The following is a 26,314-nucleotide window of genomic DNA, read 5'->3' as shown; positions in this document are numbered from 1 at the left end:
GGCCTGAGATGTATATGTTCAGTTGATGAGGGCCTGAGATGTATACATTCAGTTGATGAGGGCCTGAGATGTATATGTTCAGTTGATGAGGGCCTGAGATGTATACGTTCAGTTGATGAGGGCCTGAGATGTATACGTTCAGTTGATGAGGGCCTGAGATGTATACGTTCAGTTGATGAGGGCCTGAGATGTATACGTTCAGTTGATGAGGGCCTGAGATGTATACGTTCAGTTGATGAGGGCCTGAGATGTATACGTTCAGTTGATGAGGGCCTGAGGTGTATACGTTAATGTTGTCTGCTGCTCTGACTGGCCAGAGCTCTGGCTGTGCAATGAGGCGGAGACGAGCTGCTACTTCCAGGCTGGAATTGCGTTTAAGACGTGATATTGATTCACCCTATGAAGATTGAGGCTCATTTCTTTTTCCTTTCCATGGAAAACTCAGCCGAACGTGAAGCGAATGTAATCCCTACAAAACGCCTTCTCCTTCAGCGAGGTCTAAAGACAGGAAAGGAAATATCTATCGCTGTCCCCCTAATTTGCATTTAATTACAGGAGTTCCACTGAGATTTGCATAACAGGTTGCACTCATCAGGTACATGAACAAATAAGTAGATAATCAATGTGCGCATTCATCAATCACACACTTCATCTTTAAATGTCACACCCCTTCAAAAAGTCATTATTCTGCAGATTGGGCTGCTCATTACGCAGGGCTGACTGAAGAGGGCCACAAATAAAGTCGAAAACAGATAATCTACTGATGCACTGACCATCATATCTTTTCCCAGTCAATCAAAACCTGCTTTACTGGCTGTCAACATATCTTGTTGCTCTCGGAGAACACAACAGACTGACAGCACACGCCCACACATGTGCGCCAGTGGGTGGATTTGTGCCTAATAGAGGTAGCACGCTCGACAACCCCCAGCTATGGAAACAGCAGCAGTGTACAGTAGCACAGCCTATCTATGCTCTCGCAGGGGCGCCTTTTCCAGAAAAGCCCAGAATGGCCTGCCTCATCCTGCACACCGCTGGGCCGGCAGCGGGGTCACAGGGGAAATGTTTTCAGATGGTCCAACTTATGTTGAGAAATCCTCTGCAATCCGCGTCCAGGCAGGGAATTGCCGGGAGGCTAATGAGATGTCTGCCTCCCTACATGCAGTTCGCCGCCATGGCACCTGGCAGTGCCGGGCCAAGAGCCTCACCTGGATTTTCTCTGGGTAAAGCAGATGGGCGTGTACTCCGGCCAAAAATGCAGCAAGCTCCTCATTTAGCCTGTGGCAAAATTACTCCAGCAAGACAGCAAAAACATCTCTGCAGTGATTAGAAAAAACATGGATGTTGCTTTGGCTGCCTGATTAACTCTTGTGTCAAGTCCTCATCATGAGGACTTGACACATACGCCCTGTCCTTCTTTTTTCTTTCTCGCGCAATGTTTTCTGCCATCGCTAGAATGCAATAACTCTTGGGTGACGGCTGTGATGCCATGGCAACACTGCAAACGTCACTTTGAAGGCGAGATGCAATCAAGGGCTCATTTGAAGATCACCTAATGACATTTAGAACAAAGAATCCCCGCCGGAGAGGAGAAGACCCGGACAATTTAGTCACGGATAACAAATGAGGTTCTGGTTGAAGCCCGGAACATTGTAGGGCTGGTGTTGCTCGCTAATGGCGTGTGAATGGTAAGAGAAGCCATTCGCACTCGTGCTAGTTTTCATCTTGCTCTTACTGATACCTCCGCTGGGTGCAAAAAGCTTTTCGCACCCTTTTTGTTTAATGAGCAAAACTACAAGGTGGAACTCTTCTACTTTTGAAGCGCTACACATAAAATGGTTAAAATGAGTCAAAACAAGCACCCCTGTTGGCCGTGCTATAATTTTTCTGACCAGCACACCCCATGATGGCGCCGTTATTAAATCCCCAATATGTGAAATTGACTTGTAATTTCTTACACAGTTCAATGTGCTGGAGCAAAAAAAAAAAAGCAATGGACTTTAGGGTGTTAGGTCAGTCACTGTGAAATTTGGTACACACCTTTTTAAGGGGCCGACCAAAAAAATGTTTGTATAATTTGATCAGGATTGGTTAGAAAACATGGCAGCCATCAAACGAAACATATTTACACTGAGCAACTTTGACATTGTCTATAACAGAGGTGTCAAACTCATTTTAGATCGGGGGCCACAAGGAGAAAAATCTACTCCCAAGTGGGCCGGACTGGTAAAATCACGGCACGATAACTTAAAAATAAAGACAACTTCAGATTGTTTTCTTTGTTTAAAAATAAAACAAGCACATTCTGAAAATGTACAAATCATAATGTTGGGATTTTTTTTTACACTTACATGTTGCGGTTAATAGTATTCTATCTTTATTTGTCGTTATTTATACTTTCTGAATAAATTATATGATAATGTTCATCAGTCAACTCATTGGTGTTCATTTTCAATCTATCAAGATAAGAAAATAATATCAAAATCAAATTACAAGATGTCATTTATGTAGTTTGCTCATTTTCCTCGACAAGTGCACTAACTGGTTTAATTTTTTTTACATATGTAGCATCATCTACAAAGATACAAATAAATGCTATTGCGACATCTAGTGGACACATTTAGAACAGCAGTTTCTTTCATTTAAAAATTTCGGCTCATTTTTATACTTAGCAAAGTCATCCCGTGGCCCGGATAAAACCTGTTCACAGGCCTGATCCAGCCCGCGGGCCGTACGTTTAACACCCCTGGTCTGTAAGTCATTGAGCATTTGTGTAATAATGATACAACTTGGAGGATATTGTATCACATTGTAGAAATTTTACCATATTGTAACCATATGAAAATGTTGTCAGGTGGTTTAATGTTGTGTTGTGGCGTTTGTATTTTTGTGGCGTTTGCATTTGTTGTGACCTCTCACTGTCACCATAGTTTCTGAATGACAAGGGCAAAATGGTATAATTTACTTCCAGTTTATGTGACATTGCGCGGGTTTACTTCCTGTTGTAGACACGGTACTGTATTTTCCACTCTGTCCTAAGAGAGAAGACGTTATGTCTTGTATTTATGCTAGCATTTCAGATAGCTAGCAATGAGTGCTCTAGTGGTCAACTAGCGATTTGCGGTGTTAGCTGCGAGATAGCAATTAACGCACTAGTAGCCTGTTAGCAATTAGCGCACCAGCTGCCAGCAAGCAATTAGCACGCTAGTACTGTGTGTGTGTGTGTGTGTGTTTGTGTGTGTGTGTTTGTGTGTGTGTGTGTGTGTGTGTGTGTGTTCTTGTATTTCTACCCTTCTTGAGACATCAACAAGGAAAAGTACCTTCCATATAAGGACCGGTGAACAAGTCAGGACATAAATCATGGTCCCAATATGGAAAAAAAACATTGCATCTAATAGAGAATGTCTCATTTGCACCCCTGGTGGTGAAATGTATCAAAATTAGGGTGGTCCCAAAAAGGAGGGATTTTTTCAAATTGACAGTGTGTCGGTTTTAAAAGGGCTCCCCCTCTGGTCAACATATGAAATAACAAGTGTGTGTAAAAATTTGAAGTGCTCCTCCTCTGGCCAACATATGTAATAACAAGTGTGTGTAAGAAATTGAATTGTGCCCCCTTTGGCCAAAATTAATTTGAAAAAATTAAATAAGTATGTATATGTATATGTATATAGCGACATACTGTAATAACTTGAAATAAACATGACGATTAAAAACCAATTACAAACAAAAAATTCCAAAAAATAAAAATTAACTAAAAGCAGTCTTTTTCTCACAATGTGTCGACTTTTTTCTTATAAAATTGGGAACAATTTCTCATATTCTTTCTGTTTCTGTAATATTGCAATATTTTCTCGTAAAATTATTACTTTTCAATGCAAAATGGTGACATTTGTCATAAAATTCGGACTTTTTTGTTGTTCTTGTAAACTAGTGACATTTTTGAGTAAAATTATGACTTTTGTCCTAATTTTGCCATGTAAAATTCAGATTATTATTATAATATTGCCAACATTTTTAAGTTTTCTTATAAAATTGTGACTTTTGTCAAGTAAAATTACGACTCTTTTCATAAAGTTGCCAAAATGTTAAGCTTTTCTTGTAAAATTGTGACTGTTATTAAAAATAAATTCCAACTTTTATTATAATATTGCACAAATGTTCAGTTTTTCTTGTAAAATTTTGACTGGCGTTGAGTAAGCATGATACTGCCAAAATTCAAAGTTTTTCTTGTGAAATTGTGATCTTTTTCTTGTGAAATTCCAACTCATGTTTCACAACAAGCTTTTTTACATTTGCATAGTATGTATATATTATTAATGTTGTAAATACAAATGTTATATACCTAGAAAGGGTGGCCCTAAAAAGGTAGACAATTTTCAGAGGTCTCAAGAAGGTAAGAAATACAAGAACGTTAGTGTGCGTGCGTGCGTGCGTGTGTGTGTGTGTGTGTGTGTGTGTGTGTGTGTGTGTGTGTGTGTGTGTGTGTGTGTGTGTGTGTGTGTGTGTGTCCAAGGGGATAGCATACTAAGCAGACCCCAGTGCATGAAGAGAAGTGCTGTTCATCAGCATTTACAACTCTCCCCTGCCATTTTTGCAAGTGTTTCCCCTCACACGGCCTCATAGCAAGAAGACAGAACCTTGATACGCTTGCAAGACAGAAATAGACACAACCCTGCTTGCATTTTTCCGACGTCTCGCTCAAGCAAACGTCAAACAAAAAGAGCAGGAGACAAATCTCAAACCGCTCATCTGCATTCCGCTGCTCTGCGATCACACCCCTGATGCGAGGGAAGGCTTATGCCCCGAGATTTTCTCTCAGAAAGAGAGGGGTAGGTGTGTGTGTCGGGTGGGGGCGGCGAACCATGAAAACTACTCCAGAATATCAATATAGCCCCGGCAGAGAGCCCATTCTCATTTGCCGTTTAATCCCTACAGCTGTGTGTGGACGCTGAAGATTTCATGTAGCGAAAGGGAACGAGGGGGGAAAAAAGGGGAAAAAGTTCAATTCCTTCCCACGGTACAAGCCGATAAAACCTCCATAACAGGTTTTATTTGTCGTGTTTGCGGAGAACAAGGACAAGCTAAATTGAATCCATCATGGCTACGGACTACATAGAAAGTCAACAATGTTTTTTTTTCCCCTGCAGCAAAAGCGACAAATCCCATTTGAAACATATTTGAACGTTTACAATTCAACACATTTGTGATATAGGTTTTATTGAGCTCTCTGAGCTCTGCTCATCATTCATCACTGAAGGTACACACTAGAGATGTCCGATAATATCGGACTGCCGATATTATCGGCCAATAAATGCTTTAAAATGTAACATCGGAAAATATCGGTATCGGTTTCAAAATTATCGGTATCGGTTTCAAAAAGTAAAATTTATGACGTTTTAAAACGCCGCTGTGTACACGGACGTAGGGAGAAGTAAAGAGCGTCAATAAACCTTAAAGGCACTGCCTTTGCGTGCCGGTCCAGTCACATGATATCTACGGCTTTTCACACACACAAGTGAATGCAATCCATACTTGGTCAACAGCCATACAGGTCACACTGACGGTGGTCGTATAAACAACTTTAACACTGTTACAAATATGCGCCACACTGTGAACCCACACCAAACAAGAATGACAAACACATTTCGGGAGAACATCCGCACCGTAACACAACATAAACACAACAGAACAAATACCCAGAACCCCTTGCAGCACTAACTCTTCTGGGGCGCTACGATATACACCGTGTTACGGCGCACGCGCAGTCTGTTTCTCCCTCGTCTGCGGGAGCACCAAGAGGCTCTGCTGTGAGCTCCACAGGACACGCCCCCCCGCGCTTGCCGCACAGACCGCGGCCACGCGTCGCCGCAGCCGGAGACAATCTGCTATCTGCGCACCTGGGTCTAATCAGACAAGCAGCATAAGGACCAGTGGACCCAAGGATCCTTGCGGGAACTTAGTTTCTCAATGGTGTACCTACCCTCCGTCGCCCTGAAGTAACTAGTAACTGTAACTAGTTACTGGTTTTCAGTAACTAATCCAACACTAGTGAGCAGCAGCGTGGGCCGCGCTCGGGAATCATTTGGTGATTTAACCCCCAATTTCAACCCTTGATGCTGAGTGCCAAGAAGGAAGGCAATGGATCCCATTTTTTGTAGTCTTTAGTATGACTCGGCTGGGGTTTGAACTCACAACCTCCCAGTCTCAGGGCGGACACTCTAACCACAAGGCTGGTCTACATGGTTTACACTACAAATGATCAAATGTATGAATAGGTTATGGTTTTTTTGCAGGGAAGGCGCAAAGGCTCCCAGCATGCCTTCGGCACTTGACTTTCAAAATCTTCACATGATTCTGTAACCTAATAAATTGTATATTAGATCGCTTAATAGTCTGTTGTGCGAAATATGTACAGTATATTAAATGACAAAATACAAAAATATAGCGTTATTTACTGTAATGATTATATTCACGTGAAGGAGTCCAATGCCAGATGAAGCCAGGATCTTCAGCTCTCACTGGATCGGTTCGCAGCCGAGTGTGAAGCAACTGGGATGGGAATCGGCACCTCTAAGTCCGAGTCCATGGTTCTCGCCCGGAAAAGGGTGGAGTGCCATCTCCGGGTTGGGGAGGAGACCCTGTCCCAAGTGGAGGAGTTCAAGTACCTAAGAGTCTTGTTCACGAGTGGGGGAAGAATGGATCGTGAGATCGACAGGCGGATCGGTGCGGCGTCTTCAGTAATGCGGACGCTGTATCGATCCGTTGTGGTGAAGAAGGAGCTGAGCCGGAAGGCAAAGCTCTCAATTTACGGGTCGATCTGTGTTCCCATCCTCACCTATGGTCATGAGCTTTGGGTTATGACCGAAAGGACAAGATCACGGGTACAAGCGGCCGAAATGAGTTTCCTCCGCCGGGTGGCGGGGCTCTCCCTTAGAGATAGGGTGAGAAGCTCTGCCATCCGGGAGGAGCTCAAAGTAAAGCCGCTGCTACTCCACATCGAGAGGAGCCAGATGAGGTGGTTCGGGCATCTGGTCAGGATGCCACCCGAACGCCTCCCTAGGGAGGTGTTTAGGGCACGTCCAACCGGTAGGAGGCCACGGGGAAGACCCAGGACACGTTGGGAAGACTATGTCTCCCGGCTGGCCTGGGAACGCCTTGGGATCCCCCGGGAGGAGCTGGACGAAGTGGCTGGGGAGAGGAAAGTCTGGGCTTCCCTGCTTAGGCTGCTTCCCCCGCGACCCGACCTCGGATAAGCGGAAGAAGATGGATGGATGGATGGATGGAGTCCAATGCACAAATACATTTCCACATTCCTATAATTCATATAGACGCGCAGATGATAGGGTGCATGAATTTCAATGGGGATCATGTCTCGCCAAAACACCGGTTTACCAGGGCATCTCTCGTGCTCAGCTCCCCTAAGGCTGAAATATACTTTCGCGTCACGTAGCTTGTGTCCCCTCTGACAGGGTCTAGATTTGTTTATAGCTCGGGGGCGGGCGCATGACTTGCAATTCTCTTCCAAAACACTAAGGGGCAGTGTCTCCTGAAGGAGCAATTACTCAAAGCTCTTTACATGGTCACACATTTAACCCAGTGTGGGTGGCACTGTGTTAGAATAATTATGTATATATTATCACACTAACTTTAGTATGCTTAAAGTCCATTGCTTTAGTTATTAACTATTATGCTCAAGCTAGACTTTTTCTAAATGTGTGCAAGGACAAAGACTTCTTGTCTGAGGTGTGGCCTCAGCCATAGATGTTATCTTTGTTTTAGCCCGCTAACAACCAAGGACTTCAACGACGTTAACGAAGATAAGATTCCAACACGCAGACGAAGTGGGGACAAGGCGAAATCACAAGGCCCCCAGAACATTCAGTCACGTATCGTGCGTCCTGGACCTGCTTTGCATAATAAATGTGACCACTCCTTTTAGAGGCGGCCTTAGTATTGTTGACTGTGGAGCTCCTGAATAAATAGAGGGACGCAAGAGCTGGACCTTAGAGCGTAGGGCGAGACTGTGACTAAGGGTCAGGCGCCATGCGTTCTCCTCATGAGCTAAATTGAACTCTGTCTCTGATTGATTCCTTGCTTCTTGTCTGATTAATAGATGTCATCAGTGTTTGAACCTGACATCTTCTTGGTCCTTCGAGCCGGATTCCAACACGTCTGACGATTCCAGCCTGGTGAGTAAAATCAGAAGACCATGGCACCCACATCTCCCATTGAGGAGCTGATTTTCTCCACCCCGGGCTGGGATCTTTACGACTGACGGGAAACCGAGGACAAGAGGAAGGAACGCAGATTTCAGTGAGTACGTTTTGAATTACAAAGGAAAAATATCGTGTGACTGAGGGTTACGACGCATAGAAGAAAAAAAAGCGTGTGACTGAGGGTTACGACGCATAGGGAAAAAAAGCGTGTAACTAAGGGTTACGACGCATAGAAAAAGCGTGTGACTAAGAGTTACGACGCAAAAACAAACCCTGTAAATCCTAGGCTCTAACAGGTAAAAAGGCCTAAAAATCAGAAGGATGTCGGAGTGCGCAAAGAATGAAACTTCCGCAAGATTCAACATTGAAAATAATCCAAATAAAGGACATCGGAGTCCACGTAAAAACCGACAATTCTAAAACAGAAGAGGCCACAGAATAGGCCACAGAAGAGGCCACAGAAGGACCACAAAGTCCGCAAGAAAACTGAAACAGCTGTAAAACAAGTGTGAAAGGTATGAACGTGAGAGTGTGTGGGAGTAATCGCCATTAGGCTATCACTCCATCCTAAAGTTGTGAGAAGTAATAGTGGGTTATTGTGGACGCATCAGGCAAGACACCTCCACTGGGGGATAATCCTCCAGCAGAAGCGACGTGTACCACCATAATAGATTAAACCACTATCATACAACAAAGACAAAAGTAATCCTTATAAGTTCGGCTCTGTGGGGGACGACGGATTACTCCAAATTCTCAAAATGGAAAGAGGGACCCAAAGAAACGCAGATCTGATATGGTCTATTACAATCTATTCTAACCAAAATAAGAGAAAACAACAACAACGGCAGCGGTTACACCCTACTGCGTGTTGGCGTTGTGGCAAAGAAGGCCATTTTGCAAGAGACTGTCCTGAAAAAGAAAAAGAAAATAGAAGACAGCAACAACAACAACAGTGGTTACACCCTACTGCGTGTTGGCGTTGTGGCAGAGAAGGACATTTTTCAAGAGACTGTCCTGAGAAAAAAAATAAAAAATCAACAATCAAAGTAACTCAGCATGACTGTTAAAAGACGACACCAATTAGTCATGTTGTCAGCGTATGCCATTGGTGGTAAGATCGCTGCAAACTTGTTTGTTTGTTTGTTAGTGTGTGTTTAAGTGTGTATCTTTCCAGGTACAAATTGTGTAAAAACCTCGGAGGTTGAAATAAAAATAAAAATAGGTTAAAATAAAAAGCAAATAGGAGAAAAATCTCAAAGTGCTAAAATGAGATAAAAGTAAAAATAAGATGAAAAAATGGGAAGAAATACAGAAGAATGAATGCAAAATGAAATAAACTAATGCGAACGAGAGATAATGGGGGATATTGAAATAAGATATGAAGAAAATGTAGATTGAAGATATACATGTATGTTTGGATATATAAATAGCACTTTTATATATACAAATATATATATATATATATATATATATATATATATATATATATATATATATATATATATATATATATATATATATATATATATATATATATATATAATTAAATAATGGAACAAATAAAACCTAGACTAATAACTATAATAAGAGTCGATATGTATAGCATGATAAAGTAAAATAAAATAAAGTTGCATGTTTAGAGGCTGAGGAAGAAGAAAGAAAAAAAGGAAAAAACGCTCTTCGAGTGTTGTTTGCTTTATCTCTTAGAATGTGCACTCACGCACACACACAACCGTTTTGTGTGTGTGTGTGTGTGTGTGTGTGAGTGTGTGTGTGTGTGTGTGTGTGTGTGTGTGTGTGTGTGTGTGTGTGTGTGTGTGTGTGTGTGTGTGTGTGTGTGTGTGTGTGTGGCGCATTGGGAGTGGAAGTTTCAAAATTAATGTATTAAGTGTAAGTTTTAAGTCGTTTAACTTTAAAGTGTAGTCTAACATTCTTAGGTTAGAATATTTTTTAGACATTTGCAGTACCATACATCTGGGTGGTGAGCTACGATAAGAAAATGGCATAACATGAAATAAATAAAGAGGCATGGCAATCTCAACAGCTTTCAGTTAGCTATAGACTTTTGATAATATAATGTGAGTAACTATAACCATTACAACTGAATTGGAAGAATGTCTCTTCTGAGTTGTAAAATTATAGTTAATACACTTATAGACAGTTTTTAGTGGGTTTAAAATGTTACTTAAAATTACATGAAATAATACGTATAACATTTGAATTAGGAATACATAAAGAAAGTCAATTTTGGTTTGCATTTACTTATAAAGGGAAGAGATACACCTATACAAGACTACCTCAAGGGTATGCGGAAAGTCCGACAATCTATTCACAAGCAATGCATGCAAGCATGTCCAAATTCGACTCTCCATGAGGAAGACAAAAGTCTTGATGTACGTAGATGACATATTATTAGCATCACCGGATAAGGAAACCTGTAGAAAAGATACATTAGCGTTATTAAATCATATACATTGTGAAGGACACAGAGTAAGCAAAAGAAGTCCAATTATGCAAAACAGAAGTAAAATATCTAGGACATTCTCTAAACAATGATGGACGCACTATTGTGGGAAGCAGAAAAACAGCAGTACTACAAGCACCAAAACCACAAACAAAGAAGCAAATGGTGTCATTTCTAGAATTAACTAATTACTGTAGAAGTTGGATACCAAATTACGCTGAAATGGTAGCCCCATTAAAGGCCTACTGAAATGCGATTTTCTTATTTAAACAGGGATAGCAGGTCCATTCTATGTGTCATACTTGATCATTTCGCGATACTGCCATATTTTTGCTGAAAGGATTTAGTAGAGAACATCGACGATAAAGTTCTCAACTTTTGGTCGCTGATAAAAAAGCCTTGCCTGTACCGGAAGTAGCAGACGAGTAGCATGACGTCACAGGTTGTGGAGCTCCTCACATCTGCACATTGTTTACAATCATGGCCACCAGCAGCGAGAGCGATTCGGACCGAGAAAGCGACGATTTCCCCACTAATTTGAGCGAGGATGAAAGATTCGTGGATGAGGAAAGTGAGAGTGAAGGACTAGAGGGCAGTGGGAGCGATTCAGATAGGGAAGATGCTGTGAGAGGCGGGTGGGTCCTGATATTCAGCTGGGAATGACTAAAACAGTAAATAAACACAAGACTTATATATACTCTATTAGCCACAACACAACCAGGCTTATGTTTAATATGCCACAAATTAATCCCGCATAAAAAACACCTCCCCCTCCCATCCATATAACCCGCCAATACAACTCAAACACCTGCACAACACACTCAATCCTACAGCCCAAAGTACCGTTCACCTCCCCAAAGTTCATACAGCACATATATTTCCCCAAAGTCTCCAAAGTTACGTACGTGACATGCACATAGCAGCACGCACGTACGGGCAACCGATCAAATGTTTGGAAGCCGCAGCTGCATGCGTAGTCACAGTACCATGTCTGCGTATCCAACTCAAAGTCCTCCTGGTAAGAGTCTCTGTTGTCCCAGTTCTCCACAGGCCAATGATAAAGCTTGACTGTCATCTTCCGGGAATGTAAACAATGAAACACCGGCTGTGTTATCCGGCACACCAGTCAAGGGGTGCATTCTACGGCGGGGGTGCGTTATCCAGCACAACACCTGCCGCAATACACCAAACCCCGCCCCCACCCCAAATCTGCTCCCTCACACATCAACCCCCCCCTCTGTGCGTCGGTTGAGGTGGGCGGGGTTTGGTAGCGGAGGTGTATAATGTAGCCCGGAAGAGTTAGGGCTGCATGGGATTCTGGGTATTTGTTCTGTTGTGTTTATGTTGTGTTACGGTGCAGATGTTCTCCCGAAATGTGTTTGTCATTCTTGTTTGGTGTGGGTTCACAGTGTGTCGCATTATTAGTAAGAGTGTTAAAGTTTTTTATACCCCCACCGTCAGTGTAACCTGTGTGGTTGTTGACCAAGTATGCCTTGCTGTCACTTACGTGAGCAGGCAGAAACCCCATACAACTTGTGGCTGGGCCGGCACACTGGTTGTAGTGGGCGCTAAATGCTGTAACATCACGGCACGTTCGAGAGAACAGTTGCCCTGAAATTCGTAGTATGCCGGAAAAATCGGAAGGGTTGACAATTATGATGCTGTCAAGCGCCATTCATATAAATCTCGCGGGCCGCACTAACATTAAATTTTCATATTAAGGTGTTGGCCGCGTGTCTGAGACCCTTGGTTTATACATAGCACAAAGCAAAAAAAAAACTTTGTATGCAGTGTTATTTCATTTTAAATTTCAAAAGATTTTTGTGGCTCCCATTGTTTTCTTTAATTTGTGAAACTGGTCAAAATGGCTCTTTGACTGGTAAAGGTTGCCGACCCCTGCCCTAAGGCAAGAACAACGGACTATGTCGTCTGTTCGATAGATACAACACTACTTCCTGTAAAAAACTTAAAAGGATTCCCATCACGGGAGCAGACTAGCCAAATTATTGGTGGTACCTCACAGGCTATCCAATACGGGGGAAATGGGACACTCTGGTCACTACATATAAAATATTATAGTATATATTATATTTATTATTGTACTTATTTTGTGTCTGGTTTTGTATTTGTTTTGTATCATCCCGTGAGGTGTATATTATTTTTTGTTATATTATGGATGTATTTGTTTAGTTTGTATGCTTGTGAATCTGGGCTATCCATTAAGTAAGACTACATATTATGTTGAAGGGGGCAGGCAATATAAGATTTTCTTCATCCTGTTCCTTCTCAAGCATAGGTGTGTAAATATGTGTTTAGTTGCTAAAGTTTAATTGTCTATTGATAATGGATGAATGTATGAATGAATTACTGAAAAAGCTAAATTCTCTAAAAGTCAAATAACTCTGAAACATCAAGGCCCAAATCTAGTGTTAACCATATCACTCCCTGATGGACAGATTAGACCACCCAGTGCCACACTGTTCAACACATCCAGATGGGGTTTCCAATTATGGGCATGGTAGTGGACTAGACCCATATTTCCCGGTGATTGTTTGCATAAATCAAACCATGCGCAACACCGAACAACCCAGAGCGAACACCTATACTAAACGCGCTGGAGTCACAGTTGTAAGCGTACCATTTGATGATGTGGATAAATGTTCAAAGTAACAACTGGTGTGTAGTAATTGGTTCCTCCTTTGGCTGTTAATTGGTTACTCATGGCAAAAAAGTTTAATTGAAGTAATCAGAAAAACAACTCCTGAATGGAATTGCACTACATAGGACAAAATCTACCCTGTAACCAAAGAAACAAAGCAGAAACCAATATTTGATAAACATGTGACAAAAGCTAATTACACCTGCATTAACATACTAGGCTCTGGACACCAGTTAGGAAACTTATCGTCAGACAACTGCTTACACATAGTAAATGTATCAATATTTGTACAAAAATTGTTAACACGTCTGAACAGTTTGATACCCGAACATTGGAAAATAACTATACGTGATGTAAACTGGCAAAGTGTTGGAGATTCAACTTATATCGATACAATAGGTGTCCCAAGAGGTGTACCTGAAGAGTACAAATTGGTAGATCAAATTGCAGCTGGATTCAAATCATCTGTCTGCTGGTGGTGTACGATTAACAAGAATGTTGACAGAATAAACTACGTCCACTACAACGTACAGAGATTAGGAAATTGGACAAAGGCCTGGCTTGAAGTCGTCGTTGATCAACTCGTCGCAACCTCCCTTAAGGCCTTTCAAAACTGTATGGCGCCAGACATGTTGTTAGCGGAAAAAGGAGATGTGTGCGCAATATTGGGTGAACAGTGTTGTACTTCATTCCAAAATACACTGATGCAGAAAATAGCCTGACCAGAACACTGGAAGGCCTTCGCACCCTCAAACGGTAAAATGGAAGAGCATTCACCTATGTGGGATGGATGGTTGGATGTGTTCTGCAAATACAAGTCCTTGGTATCATCAATTCTAGTATCTATGGCTGTGTTTGCAGCAATACTGACGTTGTGTGGATGTTGTTGTATTCCCTGTGTGCTTTCTCTGCTTAACCGTCTGATTACCACAGCGATTATCCCAGCAGATGATAGAACTGTTCAAATGCACCTTCTGGCGGACGCCAAGAAAGTTGAATGTGATGACAAGGATACCTACCTGGACGGTGTTCCTGATCTGTTTCCAGACCCTGGTGGAGAAAATGATGTTGAACTCTGAGTGTAAACATAACTTGGCCCTAGGGAAATGAACTATTAACTGAAAATCGCAAGAAGAAGTTATTAGGGATAAGAAGATTCTGGGGAAGTTATGTGATAATCAGGAGGGAAATGTTAGAATAATTATGTATATATTATCACACTAACTTTAGTATGCTTAAAGTCCATTGCTTTAGTTATTAGCTATTGTGCTCAAGCTACACTTTTTCTAAAAGACTTCTTGTCTGAGGGGTGACCTCAGCCGTAGATGTTATCTTTGTTTTAGCCCGCTAACAGCCAAGGACTTCAACGACGTCAACGAAGATAAGATTCCAACACGCAGACGAAGCGGGGACAAGGCAAAATCACAAGGCCCCCAGAACATTCCGTCACGTATCGTGCGTCCTGGACCTGCTTTGCATAATAAATGTGACCATTCCTTTTAGAGGCGGCCTTAGTATTGTTGACTGTGGAGCTCCTGAATAAATAGAGGGACGCAAGAGCTAGACCTTAGAGCGTAGGGCGAGACTGTGACTAAGGGTCCGGCTTCATGCGTTCTCCTCATGAGCTAAATTGAACTCTGTCTCTGATTGATTCCTTGCTTCTTGTCTGATTAATAGATGTTATCAGTGTTTGAACCTGCCACACTGGGAGAAAGGAGGGTAAAGGACACAATGGCAGTGACGAGGGTGTCGGAATCTGGAATCGAACCTGTAACCCTCAAGTTACTGGCAAGAGCGAGCCACATAGCCCCCATCGGTTTACTTTTAATGAATGTTTTACTTATAAACCAGAGTAAAATATGGACTGAAGATGGACTGTGCAACCCCTGAACAAGTCACGGCAAAGGACAGGCAAATTTGCAACGCTATTTAGCCATTCGAGACATGGGACAAGAGAGAGCTATGAAATAGAAAATAAACGCGGTCTGCGTCGCCCGCTGATGCGCAGCTAAAATTTTTGGGAAGTCCACGCGAGGGTACGCAGGGGCGTAGCTTGCGCAAGTTACATGATGCGGGATTTCAGTCTTTAAGGTCCCCACATCCATCCATCCATCCATCCATCCATCCATCCATTTCCTACTGCTTGACCTTCCATATATTTAGATTTTGGTTTAGGTTTGGGCTCATTGCCACTATATCCACTTATAAACCCCTGGCAATAGCAATAATTTGCATAAAACAGACACTGTTATAAGAGGAAAAACAGAGAATGCCATATTTTTGTGCAATATCTAAAAATCACTCTTTAAAGTCTACACCTCTCACAACCATCGAGCTCCATGTTTTATAAAAAAAGGGTCTCCAAAGTACCCAGCCAGGGCCTGTATGGAGTATGCATTAGTTCTAAAATGTGACGGATTGAAGCGGAACATGCAGGGAAATATTTTTGTGGGCCTGGTCTGTATTATACTCTTCTACGCCATAATACTTGTTTTATTTCAAATCCAAAAGCGTGTAAAGCAAAATCTGTCACATTGCATTGAGGGATGTCTGGTCTGGGTTTTTTTATCTTGTGAATTTCATGTTTTAGTTTGAAAAGTAACTCTCCTCTCGTTTCAGGCCACTTGCCCTTCCTCTTGTTGTCAGTCTGATGTCATCCTTGATCCCTGATTGTTTCCACCTGTTCCCCATTATCCCCATGTGTCTTATAAGTCCACGCCTCCGTTTGTTCTGTGCCAGAATGTCTCGTTGTCTCGTGCATCTCGAGCATCATGCCCAAGCCTTGTCTCGTCTTGCTCTGAGTTATCCAGATCTTGAATTTCCAAGTTGGTATTTTGAGTTTTCCTTTTCTCTTCTTAAGCAGAGTGAATTTTTGTTTGTAAAGTTTTCAAGTCGAAGTGGTGAGTTTCGTTTACTTTTACAGTCAATTCTTTTCCTAATTTTTGAGTGACCTTTTATAAATTATTTCTCTAGACTAGAGACAGTGTAGAAGCTTTATAGCCCATTGTTTTTCCCTCCTTTTGGAGCGTCTTTTGTTGTTTGAATTTCATAGTTATATTCCTCACTAGTGTAGTTAGAGATTGATATTTTTGTTTCCTCCTTTCGGAGTGATTTTCGGTTTGTTCACTTTTTGTGAAACCTTTTCGCCCAGTTGTTAAAGTTTATCGCCGTTGTGTATTGCCCTGACTCAGGAGGTGAAAAGGAAACATTTCAAAATAAAAGCCTGCCGGATTGTTCTCCACTCTGCATCTGAGTCCTATTTTTGACAAAATCCTGACAAAATCATAACAATCTCAATTTCAATGTACAAATACTTATGGACCCCCTCACAGGCGTTTACCTGTTTCTCACCTTTTTTGTAAGGGGCGCCGGAAGTTGGCAGACCTGTCAGCGATCCTGTTCTGTCTCCCTATAATGTTTGTCTGGTCTTGAATGGGATTGTGCTGAAAATCTTAATTTCCCCCGGGGATTAATAAAGTACTTCTGATTCTGATTTGAGCATGGAAGCATACTGTAATACGACTGTAATTCCTAAACCATTATGCTATATTTTTACCTTCAAGTCTATACTTTTACACCGCAAATTAACAACCTAGAGATTTTGCGGTTAAAAAAAACTAACTGGCAGGTTGGTTGCCAGAATTGTACCGTAAAAAAGTTTTATACACAGATTTAGCCAACTGTAAATTGAAAAATTTTACTACTGTTACCTGTACTGTAAGATTTTAAGCTTCCTGTTTTTTTTTAACCGTAAAATCTACGTTCATTTTTACAGTAACATTTTGGCTGACTTTTTTTTACCGTAAAATCGAATACTTTTTTTACACTATTACATCTTAATTTTTTTATGATTTAAAATGAATTGTTCAGGTGCATAAAGGAAAAGTCATCAAAACAGTCCATGTTCTTTTAGATCAAATGCTGCTTTTAATGGAGGATGTCTGAATGTTCTCATTCATCAAGGTCATTGTATTCTCAGGGCATTCAATCCATCGCAACTGGAATGTTTGGTTTGTCTTAGAAAAAAAAAAAAGCAGGGGTTCTTAACCTTTTTGACCTCGGGGCCCAACTTTTTCACTTCAGAAGGGTCTGGGGCCCACTCAAATATTATGACTTAATTAGCAATCTTACTCTTGATTTCAATCATATTCAATAATTATATGTATCTTACTTACAGTTTACAACTTTGTCAAATGATATGAAACCATGTGTTAATCACAAAGATGATCATTTCAGAATCAGAATCTTAGGGTTAGGTCAGGCTGATTAGAAAAATAAGTACTACTAACCAAATATACTGCATAAGAAGAAACTCATAAATAACTGATGAAAATAAATATACATATAATTATGTTGTGCTAAAATAAACTAAATTAATAATGAATGCTTCTTAACTAAATGGTCGAAAAAATTAAATTGCAAATGAAAATACAGCTCTACCACTTTAGTCATAATTTTTGCACCTAAGAAACTTCCTTCCAACCATCCATTTCCTACCGCTTGTCCCTCTCGGGTTGCGGGAGTGCTAGAGCCTATCCCAGCTGCACTTAGGCGGAAGGTGGCGTACACCCTGGACAAGTCGCCACCTCATCGCAGGCCTAAGAAACTTCTCTATGACTTTGGCTCCAGACTTCTTCTGTTTGTGTGAGATTGTCATTACTGCCACAAGTGGTGGAAAAGTGTATTTCAACTGATTCTGCTGCGGCCCATATGGACCCCCGCTGAGAAACAGATATTTTTGGTAGGAGGCGCACGCCACCCAACCATGGACCCCGTGCACCCTATGGTTAAGAAACACTTTCTTAGAAAACATTTCACCTCTCATCCAAGTAGGCTTCATCAATTCATGCTCATAGACTTAGATTGATCAGATCCTTGCCGTTGTTACGCCTATTTGGCCCCCCTAAAATACTTTTAAGGCCCCCTAAATAGTTTGGTGTGATTTCTTTTTTGACAAAAAATGCCAGACAAATTATATATAAATATGCAGGAATATGGGTTTAAATAAATAATAATGTAACTTGTCATTATTCACTTTGATTACAATTTGAAAACCCTTTGTCAGTGCTTATTATTCCAATCCAATCTGTTCCATCAGTAACGCCTGCATTACTGTACTGAAATTCTGAAAGTCTATGTTTTTTACTGTTACCTTAGCAAGGTCGAGCAAGACAGCCGCAGCATTAAGGCTACGTTTAGTGCCTTCACAACACTGCAGTGTAGGATGTCCAATTCAGATTTTTTGGGTCAAATCAGATCTTTTTTTGTTGTCGTTCACATTACAAAAAAAGGGTCCAGACTCCAGTGTGAATGCAAACTGACCTGAATACAGACATGGCGTCTTGACGTAGGACGTCCTGCAGTGTTTACTGAAGTAAACCCGGAAGTAAATACGGTTCAATTAATCGTCTCAGTACTGGCGCATTTGTGGCAATTTCAAGGATTCTGTGCAATCAAAGTCAACATTTTCTGAACCGCAGAGAAGATTATGAAAGAAGATGTCTCCTGCAGTTTTGGAGACATTTGCCTCGATGTCTGCTCTGAAGAGCTGGTTGGCGATCAGTGGTGGCACATTAATTGACGTGAGTTCCTAAAACATTATTTTTGCCTGTTTCTGCTAATTTGTCAACTAATTTATTTTGTGTATTTCGGTGTATAATTCACAACTATGTGACCGGAGCACGGGAGAGTTCACACTGAAGTTGCATCATAACACTATCTGATTGATTTGTAATATAGAACTCATAACAATAATGTCTTTAATATTGCTGACAGAAAAATTACTTCCATACTGTATGATAAGCAAAGCACAATACTACAGCTTTGCAGTATAGGTGTGCTACTTAAACTTAATTGATGTACAAACCCCATTTCCATATGAGTTAGGAAATTGTGTTACATGTAAATATAAACGGAATACAATGATTTGCAAATCATTTTCAACCCATATTCAGTTGAATATGCTACAAAGACAACATATTTGATGTTCAAACTGATAAACTTTTTTTTTTTTTGCAAATAATCATTAACTTTAGAATTTGATGCCAGCAACACGTGACAAAGAAGTTGGGAAAGATGGCAATAATTACTGATAAAGTTGAGGAATGCTCATCAAACACTTATTTGGAACATCCCACACGTGTGCAGGCTAATTGGGAACAGGTGGGTGCCATGATTGGGTATAAAAACAGCTTCCCAAAAAATGCTCAGTCTTTCGCCCCCCTCCACACCCCGGATTGTAAATAATGTAAATAATTCAATGTGATTATCTTGTGTGATGACTGTATTATGATGATAGTATATATCTGATAGTATATATCTGTATCATGAATCTATTTAGGTGGACCCCGACTTAAACAAGTTGAAAAACTTATTCGGGTGTTACCATTTAGTGGTCAATTGTACGGAATACGTACTTCACTGTGCAACCTACTAATAAAAGGCTCAATCAAAAAACTCAATCAATCAATTCACAAGAAAGGATGGGGCGAGGTACACCCCTTTGTCCACAACTGCGTAAGCAAATAGTCAAACAGTTGAAGAACAACGTTTCTCAAAGTGCAATTGCAAGAAATTTAGGGATTTCAACATCTACGGTCCATAATATCATCAAAAGGTTCAGAGAATCTGGAGAAATCACTCTACGTAAGCGGCATGGCCGGAAAACAACATTGAATGACCGTGACCTTCGATCCCTCAGACGGCACTGTATCAAAAACCGACATCAATCTCTAAAGGATATCACCACATGGGCTCAGGAACACTTCAGAAAACCACTGTCACTAAATACAGTTGGTCGCTACATCTGTAAGTGCAAGTTAAAGCTCTACTATGCAAAGCGAAAGCCATTTATCAACAACATCCAGAAACGCCGCCGGTTTCTCTGTGCCCGAGATCATCTAAGATGGACTCATGCAAAGTGGAAAAGTGTTCTGTGGTCTGACGAGTCCACATTTCCAATAGTTTTTGGAAATATTCAACATCGTGTCATCCGGACCAAAGGGGAAGCGAACCATCCAGACTGTTATCAACGCAAAGTTCAAAACCCAGCATCTGTGATGGTATGGGGGTGCATTAGTGCCCAAGGCATGGGTAACTTACACATCTGTGAAGGCACCATTAATGCTGAAAGGTACATACAGGTTTTGGAACAACATATGCTGCCATCTAAGCGCCGTCTTTTTCATGGACGCCCCTGCTTATTTCAGCAAGACAATGCCAAGCCACATTCAGCACGTGTTACAACAGCGTGGCTTCGTAAAAAAAGAGTGCGGGTACTTTCCTGGCCCGCCTGCAGTCCAGACCTGTCTCCCATCGAAAATCTGTGGCGCATTATGAAGCGTAAAATATGACAGCGGAGACCCCGGACTGTTGAACTACTGAAGCTCTACATAAAACAAGAATGGGAAATAATTCCACTTTCAAAGCTTCACAATTAGTTTCCTCAGTTCCCAATCGTTTATTGAGTGTTGTTAAAAGAAAAGGTGATGTAACACAGTGGTGAACATGCCCTTTCCCAACTACTTTGGCACGTGTTGCAGCCATGAAATTCTAAGTTAATTATTATTTGCAAAAAAAAATAAAGTTTATGAGTTTGAACATCAAATATCTTGTCTTTGTAGTGCATTCAATTGAATATGGGTTGAAAAGGATTTGCAAATCATTGTATTCCGTTTATATTTACATCTAACACAATTTCCCAACTCATATGGAAACGGGGTTTGTAGTTCAATAGCCTTAGTGTTATTTTAGAGTAGTGTCTTGGGGGCTCTGAAGACTTGATGTACTGACAGACTCATAGCCAAAAAGGTGGAGTTCTATGGGTGTTTTTTATCTTCACTTTTATTGTTTCCACCATAAATGGCAGGTTAATGTGATAGTCCATATGTGTGACCTGTGGGCCTTGAATTTGACACCTGTGGTCTAAGTGCCTTAAATGACCATTACAGTAATAACAGGAAACTGACAATATGTATTTTCGACCATTTCAATTTCTTCAGTATTTGCTGTGTAATTCTAATACAGTAACAACAAGTTGTAAGCAAAAAAATATGGCAAGTGCAAAAATTCTGAATCAAAGAGATTGTGCACAGGCAACATATCTTTGGGTGGACATCCAGCCCCCGTTTTCCAGAAAGTTTCTTTCCACCAGAACCTTGTCTGTTTTCAGGTCAACTCTGTAGTGCTCTGCAGTTTGTTTACACTGCTATTATCTGTGCAACGTTTCCTGCAGTTTTGCAAGTTGCCTGCTAGCTTTTCCATGCAACAACACTGTCCTTATGTGTTTGGGCCATCTCATGCTTACTAAAGATGACTAATGCTTTCTTACACTTCCACTTTCAACCATTTAGATGTATTCAATGTTTGTTGTGTAATTCTAATACAGTGCCAAAAAGTTGTGAGCGAAAAGGTCTTGCAAGTGCACACATTTTTTGCTTGCGCGCTTTGCGCGCTCACATTACAGGAACCACCAGGGGGCTAAGCCCTCCCTCTTCTTCAAACCTAGTGACGCCCCTGGATTAGATCTACTCTTAGAGATAGTTTGAATATCCATCCATCCATCCATTTTCTACCGCTTATTCCCTTCGGGGTAGCGGGGGGCGCTGGAGCCTATCTCAGCTACAATCGGGCGGAAGGCTGGGTACACCCTGGACAAGTCGCCACCTCATCACAGGGCCAAAACAGATAGACAGATAACATTCACACTCATGTTCACACACTAGGGCCAATTTAGTGTTGCCAATCAACCTATCCCCAGGTGCATGTCTTTGGAGGTGGGAGGAAGCCGGAGTACCCGGAGGGAACCCACGCAGTCACAGGGAGAACATGCAAACTCCACACAGAAAGATCCCGAGGCCGGGATTGAACTCACGACTACTCAGGACTTTCGCATTGTGAGGCAGACGCACTAACCCCTCTTCTACCGTGCTGCCCTAGTTTAGTTTGAATATGGTGTAAAAAAAAAATGGTTGTGATCACAAAACATGAAAAAAAAAAAATCTCTAGGTTTTACTGTAAAGATAAAAACACTGGCAACTTAATCGCCAGAATTGTACCATAAAATTGATTGTGTTTTTTTTTTTTTTACACAAAGTTTCTATGAATTGAAAACCAGCACCACTGTTACTTTTACAGTAAAATTCTGGCAACTGAGCAGTCAGGTTTTTTTTTCACCCTAAAATCTATGGTCGTTTTCACAGTGCATGGAAATAACGGTACCATTTTCATTTTTAAAGTTAAATTCTGGCGACTGAGCTGCCAGAGTTTTACAGAAAATCTACTGACTTTTTTCTAAAGTGTAGAAGTGTAGCAGATTCGAATTAATTCTGCTTCTCAACCCTAGAAAACTGAAAAATGTAAATGTAATTGTGTGCAACATCTCAAATAAGACCTTAAAGTCTATACTTCTACACTGTAAAAAAAAAAAAGTTTAATTTATGGTAAAAAAAGCTGGGAGAATTTTACACTAAATGACTGTATATTGAAAATTGGTCTGCCTTATTTATTATTTTTACGATTGAACTGCCAGTTCTTGTTAATGCAAAATATATGTTCATTGTTTTCATGCAGTGCGTTACTTTAAATAGAAAAATTGTACCACTTTTATTTCTGGCGACTGAGCTGCCAGTTTTTACCTTAAAATCTGTTGACTTTTTTTTTTTTTTTTTTTACATTTTATGACATCTGGATTTATTTTTTTATATTCAGAATTATTTGTTCTGGTGCAAAAAGGAAACCTTAAAAACTGTCCGAGTAGCTTTAGTTCAAACACTGCTTTTTCAGCCCTTGAAAATGGAAGAATAAAAATGGCCGTGATTCCGAAATGATCAATGCCACATTTTTGTACAACAACTCAAATCAAACCTTAAAGTCTACACTTCCGTAACATCTTGCTGTATTTCAAACAAACTGTCGCGGTGTATTAGGGCAACATCAACACTGTCCATGTATGCTGCTGTTTAGCCTCTAAAAAATTACGGCATAAATCCTGAACGATTAATGCCGTATTTCTACAAAACCTGTTTTACTAAAGCTGAAAGTTTACACTTTTATTGCATGTTAATTGTATTATATCAAAGCCATTGTAATGATGCATACTGTAAGTACACACTCATAATGACACTGTTATTGTCCAAATACTCCTCCAAATGGCTCCAACTGCAGTTTTGAGCCCCTGAAAACGGAGCCATATAGAATGTCTTTAATTCCTCAACCATTAATGCCACACTTCCACGAAACTTTTTCAATTAAAACTGAAAGTCTACACTTAAATGACATGTTAACTGTTTTTGCTGTGGCGGTGAATGAAGGCAAATCATAACAACTAATAGTCATTGTGCAACTACTTGTGACTGTTACTGCTCAAATGTGAACCAACCATCCACCTTTGGCGGCTTGTCACAGACATTTGAAGGTTGTTTTGCAGAATCTGAGTGTTAAATGGTGATAAAGAAAGTTGGACATCTTCTGCAACAACACCCTTTCCTTCCCAGTGAGCCAAAATGTGGGTCGTTGAAAGTCGAGCGCAGAAAGAAGATCACCTGTCTGCAAGGAAAAAGTCAGATAATAAAACGAGGCGTGGGCCTGAATGCATGGAGCGGCGTGCACATAGCAGCTCCGATGATGCCTGCGGGCGCTCATGAATAATAATCTGTGTGATAACTAACACTTGACACCAGGCAAGGCCACTCGGGCTGGAAAATCTTGAGAAGGAAAAGAACCATTTTTTCATCAGCCTGAGTTAGACTCCATCACACCTTCACACGGCCAATGCATCATTTGCATATCAACTTGGCTTCAATCACTCCACAGCAGCAGAAGACGAAGCAGCACCTATCAGTGCATCCTCAGGACAGAGGCAGTAAAACAAGCATCATTGCACCAGACATCTTATCTAAGGGGTGGTGGGGTGGGGGGGGGTCCATGTTGTAAGCCAGCATGCTATCACCTGTCAGGACAACAACAACAAAAGCTGCAATAATGACCTTGCAGGAGCTCTGCATGCAACTATGCACACTTCTAGAACCCTCTCATCACCAGAGTTGCTTCTTGGTTGACGGCAGCCGGTCACGTCACGCCAGTCGTGTCACTTTTACCTTGCAAGGGGCACATCAGTCAGAAGAGGAGTGCCTTCCCAGCCAAGAAGATGAACATCCGGGGGCGGAGAGATGAATTTAGTCCCGGACGCGCTGACATGTGTCCGGCCTTGGTAGCCCGTCGATGCCCTTCAAGAGGAGGATGGAGCATCGCACAGCGTGGACGCGCTCACGCTGCAGGGCCCCCGCCGAGGCTTCTTTGGAGGCTGAGCGGGATCGCCTCCTCCACGGTGCACCACCCCGCCAAAAAGAAGGAGCGCGCTAGAAAACGCCTTTGTGGATGGATGAATGGAGAGAGAGGCTGGAGCCAGATGTTCCTAATTCCTCTCTCTCTCTCTCTCTCTCTCTCTCTCTCTCTCTCTCTCTCTCTCTCTCTCTCTCTCTCGCAGCGAGTTAATCCAGATTGCCTGAAAGGTTGCAGCCGTCATGCATCCTCCTCCTCCCCGCCTCATGCCCTCCGACGCCTGTCAACCACAGAGCACCGGCTCCATTTCTGCGTGTGGAGCAGAGGTGCGCTGTGCCCGGAATGGTAATGGCGAGAAGCACTGGCAGCTGCACACACACATACACAGAGAGAGCGAGACAGAGAGAGAGAGAGAGAGAGAGAGAGAGAGAGAGAGAGAGAGAGAGAGAGAGAGAGAGAGCATTTGTGTGTGCAGACAGATGCACAGCCCTCCCGGCCTCACTCACAGCCAAGTGCCATCATTTATTCATTGAGAGAGAGAGAGAGAGAGAGAGAGAGAGAGAGAGAGAGAGAGAGAGAGAGAGAGAGAGAGAGAGAGAGAGCGTTATCCTTCATCCTGCTTGCTGCATGCAAGACACAAAACTGCAGCATACATGCAACACCGTCGTCTTCCTGAAGAAGTCCTGACTGTGGGGAGACCAAGATTTACATTTGTGCTGCAGGTTCTACAACAGGACAAATGCGAGCAACCTCTCTTACATGTACAGTGGAATGTTGAGTTGGCTGAAACTTAAAGCCCTCACTCCTTGTGGGTCTGTCCACACTCGAAACCTGCACCACTACCCCACTGCTCCTCTTCCAGCCTTACCACCCTCAATACACGGTCTGATGCTATTGTGTAGAAGTTGGCAAAGCTTAAGACCCACTAAAACTCTTCCTTTGGCATGCCAAGCACTACCTCAAACTTGTTTTTATTAAAGGCCACATCAAAATTATTGTAACAGTGAATATATGAGTATTAAGCCTTGGTACACAATTTGCAACTGTTTTTATTATATTTTACTGACAAATTGATGGGTAACAAGCTTCATAGTGTCTTGGCTGAATGAGCGTGTATCGGACACCTCGGTCTCCTTGGACGCATCCTCGCTCGTCAATGCGGTCTGGACACTGGCCGAGAGTTGGTGGGCAGCCGAGGGTGGAGTCAGCTGTCTTTGTTGCTTTGTTGGGTCTGCTCCTGTCTCTGGCCATGCTAACCCCACCCCAGCAGACGATAACGTGGAACACCGCAAAGGCTACCAAAGTGTATGTTTTTTTGTTGTTGTTTTTTTGTTTTACTTTTGTGGCTGTGTGTAGAAGTGGCTGGTTGCATCAGCTCTGCTCTTTTAATGTATTTAATGTTCTTTGTGTTCTTTGATGTTTCCCTCTTACACACATGTGTGTTGGCTATGGCTATGAGTTTTTTTTCTTCCTTGGCCTCAGTCTGGACCCCCTCTCTATGGGGACCCCAGCGTTTACCTGTTTCTCACCTTTTTTGTAAGGGGCGCCGAAAGTTGGCAGACCCGTCAGCGATCCTGTTCTGTCTCCCTGTAATGTTTGTCTGCTTTTGAATGGGATTGTGCTGAAAATCTTAATTTCCCCTCGGGAATTTTTAAAGTATTTCTGATTCTGATTCTGATTTGAAATCATAAGTCA

At 41.7% G+C, this 26,314-nt stretch overlaps 2 protein-coding genes across 3 annotated transcripts in view; both read right to left on the bottom strand.

Annotated features, from left to right (window-relative positions):
- Positions 1-24,994, bottom strand: part of lrfn5b (leucine rich repeat and fibronectin type III domain containing 5b) — a 69,105-nt gene extending 44,111 nt beyond the window's left edge. Inside the window, exon 1 of the mRNA XM_061929727.1 lies at positions 24,436-24,994. The gene's annotated coding sequence lies outside the window, so the exon portion shown is untranslated. The remainder of the gene's footprint in view (positions 1-24,435) is intronic.
- LOC133576473 (sterile alpha motif domain-containing protein 15-like) overlaps positions 1-26,314 on the bottom strand; it is a 68,819-nt gene that overhangs the window by 20,467 nt on the left and 22,038 nt on the right. The window contains exon 5 of one of the 2 annotated variants that reach the window (XM_061929730.1): positions 10,571-10,651. The exons of the other annotated variant lie outside the window; for it this stretch is intronic. Within the exon in view, the coding sequence (XP_061785714.1) occupies positions 10,635-10,651 (17 nt within the window). The 3' untranslated portion in view covers positions 10,571-10,634. Of the gene's footprint in view, positions 1-10,570; positions 10,652-26,314 lie in introns of those variants that run through there. 2 annotated transcript variants of the gene reach the window in all.

Source organism: Nerophis lumbriciformis, linkage group LG34 (assembly GCF_033978685.3).
Source record: "Nerophis lumbriciformis linkage group LG34, RoL_Nlum_v2.1, whole genome shotgun sequence".
In the NCBI taxonomy this organism is placed as follows: domain Eukaryota; kingdom Metazoa; phylum Chordata; class Actinopteri; order Syngnathiformes; family Syngnathidae; genus Nerophis; species Nerophis lumbriciformis.
The sequence above is the reverse complement of the archived record's forward strand: the minus strand, read 5'-3'. Positions and strand labels throughout refer to the sequence as shown.